Source organism: Triturus cristatus, chromosome 8 (genome assembly GCF_964204655.1).
Source record: "Triturus cristatus chromosome 8, aTriCri1.1, whole genome shotgun sequence".
Classification (NCBI taxonomy): Eukaryota; Metazoa; Chordata; class Amphibia; order Caudata; family Salamandridae; genus Triturus; species Triturus cristatus.
Genome location: NC_140591.1, coordinates 881,293,132 through 881,305,233, shown reverse-complemented (window position 1 = coordinate 881,305,233; position 12,102 = coordinate 881,293,132). Strand labels below are relative to the sequence as shown.

The 12,102-nt window shown below is 42.2% G+C and overlaps 1 protein-coding gene across 3 annotated transcripts in view; it reads right to left on the bottom strand.

Moving 5' to 3' along the window:
• The window catches only part of ZFX (zinc finger protein X-linked), a 630,213-nt gene that overhangs the window by 369,639 nt on the left and 248,472 nt on the right, over positions 1-12,102 (bottom strand). For 2 of the 3 annotated variants that reach the window (XM_085622416.1, XM_085622415.1), the window contains exon 4: positions 1,453-1,590. In XM_085622416.1, the coding sequence (XP_085478542.1) occupies positions 1,453-1,590 (138 nt within the window). The remainder of the gene's footprint in view (positions 1-1,452; positions 1,591-12,102) is intronic. The other variant, XM_085622417.1, reaches the window with a different exon arrangement.

Here is a 12,102-nt window from a genome sequence, read left to right as displayed (position 1 = left end):
AATATTTGTTACCCTGGTGGACCCCTGCTTTACAGTTGAGAAACCCCTCACTTCCACAGTTCAAAATAATCACTATTTATTTACTCAACTCCAGAACGCAGGTTTACATTTGACCATTCAACCCCGCTGGAGGATATGCTGCAATAAAAACAGGGAACACTTGTATACATGCTCTCTGACTGAAGTCATATCTGCACTTACTGATAGAAAAAAAAAATCAAAAGACACCTATCAGATGCTACAACCCAAAGCCTTGACCTTAACCCCACTAAAATAGGGATAAGTAATTTTATGAAGACGAACTAGTCTATAACTGATACTAGAGAAACGGCTCTTTAGCTTAATTAAAAACCATTTGAGGCCCCAAACTTTCATATATGGTGCAGCTAAAGAAGAAGAATGAAATACAGTAAAGCACTGATAAATATCGGTAAAGAAACTGGTGGTATGTCCTGCCCTATCTCAAATTGGGAATTCTTAAGGGTAAAACTAGGGGGAGAGAGAAGTGGCATGTTTATCAGACAGTACCGTGAATCAGAATAATATTAAAATCCCCATTTAATTATAACATTCCTTCCTTTATGGAATATGAAGGTAGGCTGTACGACAATTTCAGATGATCACAATGTTAACTTAATAGGCAATCTGAGGAGAAGTTTCACAATTATGAAAATGTAATTTATGAACTATGGCATATCTGGACTTCAACTTGACTAACTCCAAACTAGGATGTGAACTTTAATTAGCTAGGTTATTTTCGTGGCCTCAGATTCATCCCATCCTTTAGTTCATTTTCGCCTTCCTTTTTTTCCTTCCTTCTTTTTTAGACACACTAGGCAACTAGTTAATGACATTTAGCACTTTTCAAAGACTAAATAAATAAATAGATCAACTATTCTACAGCAGTCAAGGTATGGTGAGAAATACTTGTTATGGCACATCTTTTTTAGGAGTGGACTATTCATAAAGTAAACAGTAAGTCAGCAGTGATACACTACACACTCATTTATTATTAAAGAGGGAAAGTGTATGCTTTATTTTAGGTCGCACGAATAGGTATATGTAAATATTTTAGAGTTTAAAGCTCAAAAATCTAATTCGAATTTCAAAAGAATTAAATAACATTAGAAATTAAAATACCAACTGGAAAAATGGCCCAACTGCTATATGCTGTTGACAGTAGAGTAGACAATAGAATATGAACAACAAGAAAGAAGATAATATGAACTTAACTCCAGGTTGTTTTTTTACTTTTTCTCATACAAAGCATTTGCTCAACACTGTGTGTTGCTGAACTCGGCATCATACACATATGAGGAATGTGCAGTTAATCATTTAATGGGAAACAAAAAAAAGTGAGACACTGAAATATTCAGCTACCCTTTGTTAGAAAGTAGTACTTTAACATTCTATTAAAATGAGACCATCACAACAAACTATTTCACTTCTCACCTATGTCTTCACCTGGATCAGCTTTGAATATGTAGACCTTGATGACTTCAGAACAATCGTCTATCTTTGAAGGATCATCCTCGGATTCCATTGTTATTTCAGCAGAACCATCATGATCAATTTTATCTGCATCATCCACTATACAAACAAATACAATATTAATCAAATCATAGGTTCAGAAACAGTATCTAATTCATTACCACTTGAAATATGCTTTCCTAAACATCATTCACTGTAAAAACATTATAATGCCCAGTAGCCACTGCCATAAATACTGTCAAAGATAACCACTGTAAAGATGTATACACATGCTGCCTAGTCCTATCCCAAGAAATGTTCCTATGTCCCCTATTACTTCGTTTTACAAAAGCAGGACTTAAGAATTCACTTTGACTAAGCTGAAATTGTGGAAATGGAGGGGATTTTAAGAAAGGAGTAAAGAAGTTACAACAAGAGACGAGCTAGCAGTTAATCTTCCTGCATGAAGACTCTTCCATGGTAGATGCGTGTGACGGTAGATTACAAAGCAGGAAATGAGCAGCTAGAGTTTGTGCTTAAGTTACAAATGGTGCCCTTCTCAAGAGTAATCCAATAATTCCATGTCAACATCAGTCCTGAATGTGAAGATCTTTTTTATTGTCTTACTCACTCGCATTGAGGATTGGGGTTAAGAATATACCATTATTTATAACACACAAAGCAAGATGAATATTCAGGTCAGAAGTAGGAAACTGTGCCACATATCTTCATATAAGGGATGTGTATTTCCATTAAAGTCTCACGCAGTAGTGCAGACGTTTATTCGATTACTCTACTGAAAGCATACAATTGATTGCAAAAAAATCTCAGTCTACTTATGAAAGTTGGGTATTGAGTCTTTATTGAATCAAAAAGTGTATTTGACCTAATTGATAAAACAAAAATGTTACTTACCTAAAGGAGTAGATTTGCAGCGTGAAGACTTTCTGGATCTTTATGCTGTGCACTATTCCGCCGTCTAGTGGTTGGATCCGGAATGGTCTCTGTTTCCTCCTCTTTTTAGGTCTTGGCTGGCGTTGGAGCGCGCATGCACTCCTCGCCTCGAGACTTATAGTAAGCAAGTTAAGGGGACTCAATCACGCCCCTCCTTTCCATTGGGTAGCGTCAGCGTTTATGGTAAACGCTGGCTTCCCATTGGAAAGGAGGGATTTTAGTTGCCTCCCTTTGGCTTTTTCCTGGACGGGGTCGTCTGATTCACGGCTGTCGTGAAGACTTTTCTTTTCTTATCCGCTTGTTTATTTAACAAGCAGATAAGAAAAGTATTCACAACAGCTGTGAAGCAGGCACGGAGCTCAGAGGCGCAGGGGGAAGGCAAGGCAATGGCGAGCGCTTGTTATTAAAGGGGGCGAATTGTATTAAATGTAGTCGCTTCTAGATGTCCACACCTGCTGCTAACAGCGTTTTCAAACCCCACGACTCGAGTCGAGTCTCACTCTGACTATATCCCATCCCAAATGTTCTTACTTTAGCTCGTTCGAGGGTAGCAGATGCGACGCAATGCAGACGCATTAATTGGCGAGCGCTTGTTATTAAAGGGGGCGAATTGTATTAAATGTAGTCGCCTCTAGATGCAAGCCAACAAAACAGTTGAAAAGATAATTCTTTGATAATTCTTTGAGCCACGTCACTGACCCTGCTTCAGCACTCACTGAGCCCGACACCACTGTACTCAGATCACAGTTGCCAAACTTTTTCTATGTCCACATCTGCTGCTAACAGCGTTTTCACACCCCTCGAGTCGAGTCTCACTCTGACTATATCCCATCCCAAATGTTCTTATTTTAGCTCGCTCAAGGGTAGCGGATGTGACGCTATTCAGACACATTAATTCAAAGTGATGTTTTGCCACATAATTTGGGTGTTTGACTAAGGTTAATTCCTATAAAGGAAGCTTGAGGTCCCACCGTTGCTAAGGGACAGTCCTCTAAAAAGACCTAGTCGACTCGTCCCGCTTTAGTTTCAATGGGGTGGAAGTTGTCACGCGCGGAAGGCGCTGTATTTCAATCGGCTGCTGAGCCACTGTTCCCGTCAACCCTGACTCAGGCTGCAGGTCTCTGCTAATCCGCGTCCCCCACCATTTGGTGCTTCTCTGTGCTGTATGTACAAACATGGAGGAGTGGTAGGGGCACCAACTAGCCAAAGTGTTGCCAGTGTCGCATGACGGGCTGAGTCAGCAGGAAGGAGACTTTGGGTTCAGGCAAGTGTTATTTTTGTTAAATTGGGAAATGTGTAAGAGGAAAGGGAATGTAGGTTACATTTGGTGATTCCAAGCTGCCTACATAGTGATTTGGAGTTCCATGTGGTGTACTTCACACTCATTCTGAAACATTTTTGATCAGCAACAATGTCCATTGGAGAGGTTTAGGTTTGGTAGACATCGATCCGCTGCAGCATTCTACCGAAACATTTTATGAAGCATGCCACAATAAACAGCCGTGAAAGCAGCAGATTGTACTTTGATTTATTAAAAAAAAAAAAAGTCTTGATGTATGGTGCTTTACAGTACCGAGAAAAGTTACTGATACAGAGGGGAAACCAGACAATCTTCCAAAGCAAGCCCCGCTGAACCCTGAGTAAAGGCCCATCTAAACAAGCATTCTCTACTCACTCTCTACGCTCTACTACTCACTCTCTACTACTCACTCTCTACTACCCACTCTCTACTACCCACTCTCTACTACCCACTCTCTACTACCCACTCTCTACTACTCACTCGCAACTACTCACTCGCAACTACTCACTCGCTACTACTCTACTATTCTCTACTACTCAATCTCTACTACTCTCTACTACGCTCTACTACTCACTCTCTACTACTCACTCAACTACTACTCACTCAACTACTACTCACTCAACTACTACTCACTCAACTCTCTACTACTCACTCACTACTACACTTTCTACTCTCTCTACTACTCTCTACTACTCACTCTCTACTACTCTCTCTCTACTACTCTCTCACTCCTATTCTCTACTACTCTCTCTCTACTACTCTCTCTACTACTCACTCTCTACTACTCACTACTCACTCTCTACTGCACTCTCTACTACTCACTTTACTACTCTCTCTACTACTCACTCTCTACTACTCGCTACTACTCACTCTACTACACTCTACTACTCGCTACTACTCACTCTACTACTCACTCTACTACTCGCTACTACTCACTCTACTACTCACTCTCTACTACACTCTACTACTCACTCTCTACTACTCACTTTACTACTCTCTCTACTACTCACTCTACTACTAGCTACTACTCACTCTCTACTACTCGCTACTACTCACTCTACTACGCTATACTCACTCTCTACTATACTCACTCTTTACTACTCACTCTACTACTCACTCTCTACTACTCGCTACTAACTCTCTACTACGCTCTACTCACTCACTACTACTCTCTACTACACTCTCTATTACACTCTCTATTACACTCTCTACTACTCTCTACTATTCTCTCTCTACTACTCTCTACTACTCTCTCTCTACTACTCTCTACTCACTCTCTACTACTCTCTCTCTACTACTCTCTCTCTACTACTCTCTACTACTCACTCTACTACTCGCTACTACTCACTCTCTACTATACTCACTCTCTACTCACTCACTCTACTACTCACTCTACTACTCACTCTACAACTCACTCTCCTATTCTCTACTACTCTCTCTCTACTACTCACTCTCTACTACTCTCTACTACTCACACTCTACTCTCTACTACTCACACTCTACTCTCTACCCCTCGCTCTGCCTCTCTCTCTACTACACTCAACGTTCTACCTCTCTACCTCTATATATTCACTGAAACAACCATAGGTTTTACAGGTGTTATAATTAGGAATTAGCATTTAAATAAACCTTTAAAATTCACTGAAAAAAACATAGGTTTCAGGGACGTTATAGTTAGTTGGACATTTGACTCATAAAACCAGAGAAATTCGCCCGTTATAGTTAGTTGAGCTAACTATAACTCGCGCGCCCGCAATGCACTGGTGATGACGTCGCATATTACATCACTCATGACATGGTCAGTGACATCACTGATGACATCACTGATGACATCTCAAATGACATCATCCAGTGAATGTGTGTTTCTGTAAAGTTTAAATATTTTTCATATATATCTATGCCAAGATGTATTGAAGAACAAGTGGATTTACAAGTGCCTGAATGAATTATTTAGTAGGTGCATGACTGACTGTGTAAGTGAGTGATTCCTAACTATAACGTCTGTAAAACCTATGGTTTTTTCAGTGAATTTCAAAGGTTTTTAAAATGTTAATTTCATATTTTAATATTTATAAAACCTATATTTTTTCATTTTTTCTGTAATATTTTGGAACTCTATTATAATTTTTTTGAAAAATTTGAAAAATTACGTAATTTTTTATATCTTCGAAAAAAAGTATGTATTTCGTTTTTATTTTTTTTTTTTTTTTAGAAAACTAGTCTCCCGTACCGGTAGTGTACCAAGCTCCATCACCACGCAAATCCTATCCGCGATATTGCGAAACTCGTTAAGGATGCGCATTTCGCATCCGACGGCTTCGTAGCACCGTTGGCCGCCTAACATCATATACGTAAAAGGTTGCGCCAGCTCCTAGTTTGGTATGAGACGGCTGCGCGGTACTAATACACGCTTTACGTCATCTACATATCGGTCACGCCGGCTGCGCGTTCCGTATGCGACGAGTGCACGCTGCCAGGCCCTGTGATACGTCACAGACATATGGTATCGCGCCGGGTACGCCATTCCCTCATTTGATTTTTTATATCTCAAAACTATATCTAAATACGTTTTAAGTGTAAATGAGAGCAAGCGATAATCTAAAATATTTTCCACATTTATATATTTCTAACTGTAATAAACTTATATTATGGTAAATATATTTTCTCAAAATCGTGTCGGGTGCAGCCTCCTTGCGCGCTCGTGCGCGATTGCCATGTGACCTTAAAAAAAAAGCTTTTGATTGGTTCATAGCATTTCCCATTGTAACAGTTTTGAGGACCCCACCCATTTTAGTCATTCTCTCTACACCGTTTGATGAGACACCTCTTCACCTCTTCTGCTTACAGAGCTTTTTTGAAAACTTTTTTGCTGTGTACACATATCTTATAGTACACACAACATGCAACGATCATCTTGATCAATAATCATGCACTGTACAGTAGCCTTCCACGTGTGATAGCCATGCATCTGAAACGTTACATCAAAAAACAAATGTGTGTTACACGATGCCCCTGGTGTGTGTGTGTGTGTGAGCGCGCATTATTGTGCTGCCTTTCGGCCTGGGTATTGGTGGCTCGAAGGGGTATCATCAGCCACAGGCAGAGTGCACATCCTAGATCACATGTGACAAACAGTAAAGAGTAATGTGTAGATTTGTGTTGCAGTATGCTCTGTTGTCAGGTTTTACCAGTATAGTAGTGTCATATGTGAGACTTTCAGATTCACGTTTGACATACATTGCTTGACTGTAATGAGCGTTATCACTGTGTATGACGTACCCTCACTGCTGATCCTCCCTCCATCCGAGCACATTCACATGTGTGCGCTTCGCGATAGCAACACTTTAAATATTACCGCACACCATTGACATGCGAGTCTGCACATATCCACAAGCTTGACAACGATATGTGATGTTGTCCATTCAATGTTTTCGGACAGCATCTCATTAGCGATAGTTGCCGCCCTCCCGGTACATGCTACATTAATGTAAATTGCGGATTGTGTGACGTCAAAACTGCAACAGGGACACACACATAAGTACACTTCCTGGCCAGGCAGGAACTGACCAACACCCAGGTCCCCGGAATAATTATTCACACCCCTACGCTGGCCTGGCGTACACAAGCCCAGCCCACTTTGCGTACGTATAAATAGGATAACGACGACGCCACATGTCCCAGTACTTCCACACTGCTTAAGGTGATATGGCCGCATCTACCTCATATGTCACAATGTGCAATAAAAAAAAAGGGATCCATGAGGTGTACACCATCCTCGCAATCAAAACTCTATCTGAATTGTGAATCCTGCTGGCCGTCGTGTTTGGACACACACCAATGACAGCCGGTGAGTGCACAGGGGCTGCAATTGAGCGCGGTGCGGCATGAGGGATGGGGTGCATCAGTCTGGGTGCACAGGTGCAAACAAGCGATGTTGCCGTGCGTACCGATGTGATCTCTGACTTCATTCAGTCACATCTATGTCTCATTTTAAGGACCTGCTGGACCGTACAGTAGGCCTGAGCCAGCGGGCAGCGCTGCCCTACAGACACGTGGTGTTGGCTTTTGGGGCACTGTAGTGAGCTGACTACTAAGTGTACATGCACACAGGCTTGCACCACTGCATTGCACGCGCACATTATGCTTCTAGCATGCGCTCTGTTCCTTTGTATGTGAATGTTGGCATAACATATTATTATTTACCCTTGTTTATTCTCGTGCACTCCAACTCCTCTTTGAACCACGATTACCACTAACAGTTGGTAGATTGTACTCCAAGAAGGAAGGATGCACTCAACTGGTGTTCTCTCTTAAGCTTGAAATAAACCTTCATTTACCTTAAGACGTTTTCACCACTATATTATTTCTCCCTTTTCAGACACGAAAAAGCACGCAGCAGGTGCTCAACCGGTGCTGATGGTCTGGCCTTTCTGACGCCTTCCATCGTGGTATCAAGACACCGTCCCAGACCGGAGACCTGCTGTGCCACCCTGAGAGGCACCCCGGAGTCGGAGCTCGCACCGGCACGTCGTTGGAAGCACCGGTTGTGGCAGGTGAGAAGTGAAGCCTCGGTGCACAGGAGCTGCATTTGAGCACAGTGCGGGGGAAGGGCCTGGGGTCCAGCAGCCTAAGTGCACAGTTGCAGGCAAGCGATGTTGCCGTAGATGATAATATAATCTCTGGCCTCATTCATATCTCTGTTTCAATCAATTAGTCTTTATTCGATCATGAACAATCATAAAAGACACAAATAAACAATATAAAAAAACAAGGAATACTTTTTAAAAAACATTAAAAATATCACATGATAAAATTCATAATAGAAATCCTTTTCTACTTAAAACCCAATAAAAATTCCTAAAAACAGAAGAATTATATCCATAAATACACAAGTTTTGGTTAGACACTTCATCTTGTAAGCAGATTAAATTAGAAAAAACTAAACACCATGACACTCAATAAAATCAGTTACGTACTACCATGCAGCCTATTCCGTCTAAGGGCCCATTTCCAGCTCCAAAATTTAGCCATGGCAATGACCATGACTTCACTAGTATCAGTTTTTAGGATATGCAGAGCCGTTTGGCAAGATCTTGTTACTATTTTAACACAAACCGGTTTAAGCCATTTATGACGAGGGCCCTTGTATGCAGGGCACACAAACAGAACATGCGGTAAGGTCTCTTTCTCACATGGGTAAGAATAACATTTTTTTCATCAATCCCCCACTTTTTTGTAAAAGATTTTAAGGGGAGAGTACCTACTCTGAATTGGTGATAGAGCTTCCTATCACCAGGGCTCATAATGGTATCCCAATAGGCCTCCAGCCTGTATTCAATTTTATGATCCAAGAAGAGACCTGTTAAGGAAGCGCCATTCACCTGAGAAAGCGACTTCTGACACATCATGTCCCTATATAAGGCTTTAAAATCTGTTTTTGAGGGGAAAGAGTTCCCTTCTGGGTCCACCCACAAATAGTTGAGGACCATATCCGATAAAGTAGCCTTGATCTTTAGTAACCATGTGATTTTATTGGACTTGTCAGCTTTTCTAATATACTTAACAGCTTGCGCATAGGGAGCCAACTCCGGGGTAGTCCAAAGCCTTCGCCAATAGGAGAAGTGTCTAAAGCCCGCAGCCTCCTCAAAAGAAATACACCCAAGATCTAAAAGTAAGGGTCTAAGTGGTGTCGATCGAGGAAGGCCGGTCAATGCCCTCAGAAACTTGTTCTGAGCTTGGAGTAATGGAACCAAAATGTTCAAAGCCTTAAAGTTCAGCTCCATAAATTATTGAGGCTCTAACCTTCCCTTGGTATATAGTTAGAACCGGAGCAACTGGTTTAGTTTGGGGTAGGGGATGTTCTTTTAAAAGGGCCCCTGTTAGTTGGTTATGCCTTAAGACCAACAAATCCATCTGTGGCTTTCAGTTCATCCTTTTGCCCATTGTAACGCCTAGGTATGTAAATGAGTCAGTCTGTTCGAGTGACGCAGTATTCATTTCTACTCTGGCTTTCACTATTTTATATTTATGTAATACCATGAACTTTGTCTTGTCAACATTGACTACAAGAACATGGTCATTACAAAAAAAAGACTAAATCTATCGAGGTCTCTTTGCAGACCAACTTGTGTTTTAGACAAGATTAAAGTGTCGTCTGCAAACATTAAAAGGGGAACCCTCGAACCAGCCAGAGTAGGAGCGTCCGTAGGATATTCAGCATAGTATGAGATAACATTATTAATGAACAAAGAGAAAGGGGTAGGGGCTAAAACACACCCCTGCCAAACTCCCTTGTTTAAGGGGCAAACGTTCTGTTACCTCACCCTGTTGACCCCACCGGACTTGGGCATAGGTAGATTCATGTAGTTTTATGATGAATGATAAGATCTCAGCGGGCATCCCTACTTCCTTAAGACTGTCCCATAGTTTGTTGCGGGGCACTAAATCAAATGCAGATTTAAGATCTATGAATGCTGCATGAAGGGTACCCCCAGCTAAGACTACTGTATTACAATATATCATCATAAATCTAAAAACTTAGTCGATCGTGCTGACATGGGAAAGAAATCCTGCTTGATAGGTGGATAGAATTTCATTATCATCAATCCACCTATTTACCCTGCTTAGCACTAATCTAGTCACCAACTTTTGCATAGTGTCTATAAGGCTTATAGGCCGATAGTTAGTTGGACTAGCACGATCCCCTTTTTAGGTCTCGCCTGACCCAGCGCATGCGCTGGTCTGGCGAGACTTATTGAGAGGGCTCCAAAAAGTGCTACCAGGCCAGCCTAGAGCTACAGTGCATGTGCGCGGGCGCGCGCGCTGCTTTTACCGCGATTACTTTCATTATCACGGCCGCTTTGATGTTTGATCGCATTGTGATCACTTTCACTTTCGCTGCCGCAGGGCCGCTTGGCATAGCTAATAGGTCTCGCTTTTGTGACCTTATAAGTGTTTAGTTATGCAACCGTTGCATGGCTAAACACTTATAAGGTCCCAAAGGCGAGACCTATTGGCTATGCCAATGCTTGTTTATATATGGGGATAATTCCAGCCCCATGCCAGGATTCCAGAATAGGGGCTCCTCTAGCCAAACCATTGGCAAAAGATAAGAATATATTTCAGCCAATTCTCCCGGTCAGATTTAAATATATCCGCCGGGATAAAATCCGGGCACGGGGCTCTATCTGCAGCTACCCCATCAAGAGCGCGTTCTATTTCCACTAAGGTAAATGTTAGGACTGACTCCGGGACTACACATTGATACTGCCCGGATTATTTAAGTGCAATGAAAATTGGGTCCGATAATGTGCAACCCAGACTTCTGAGGGGACATTGTTAACTGGTGCCGGACCAGCATTATCACCACCCCACTCAATTAATTGCCAAATTTATGGCCTTCAATCCGCCGCCTAGGTTCCACCGCATTCCCCGTATAGGGAATAATATGCTAGAACGAGTTAACACCTTTGAATATCTTGGTGTAACCCTCAACGAGAAAATGGGGTGGGGTCCGCATCAGGAGAAAGCAAGGCTAAAACTAGTGCAACACGTGGGTGGGATACTAAGGCTGGCAGGGAAGAATAGGTCAACTCTCAAACCCATAGGCCCTCCGCTTCACATTTATAGGGTGCAAGCTAGAGGAGCCGTTACCTATGGCAGTGAACTATGGGGCCACAAAGTCTCGCCATGCTTGACAAAAGAGGAGAATAGGTTTCTCAGGTGCTTAGTAGCCCTCCCTCCAAGTACACCTCTAGTGCCACTAAGACTCGACTTAGGCATTAGACCCCTGGAAGAAGAACTGGCGCTTCGCCCTCTGATCTACTGGCATAGATTGTGGGCGGTGCCCGAATTGACTCATTATAGGCAGGGCTTGCAGGAAGTCCTTAGCCTTCCGAACTCGGGGAATATTGGCTGGTTTAAATTCGTAAGGAGCAGTCTGGTGGGTTTAGGCCTTGACCCCTTATGGAATGATCCTCTAGATGCTTGCCCCAGGTTCCCAAAAAAGGCACTCACTAAATTGTATTATGACTCCAAGGCTCCCACTTTGTATTCCTGCACAACCCTAGGGACCCTTACGGAGCAATTTCTTTGTACTAAAAATGCCTATAGCCTGGAACCAACCCTGGACAATATATACCCAGTACTAATAAGGAAGCTTTATCTACAATGGAGGCACGGGTCCTTGCCAATCCGTGCACTCACTAGTCATTGGTCTGAGTCCGCACCCAGCATTTGCCCGGCATGCAGAGTATGTGACGAAACCGAACTGCACATTATATTTTTTTGCCCGGGCTATAGTGAGGCGCGCAGAAAATGGATCATCCCCATTTGTAGGAATCTGGGTTTTAATAGGTGTCATGAAGCCTTTAGAATCC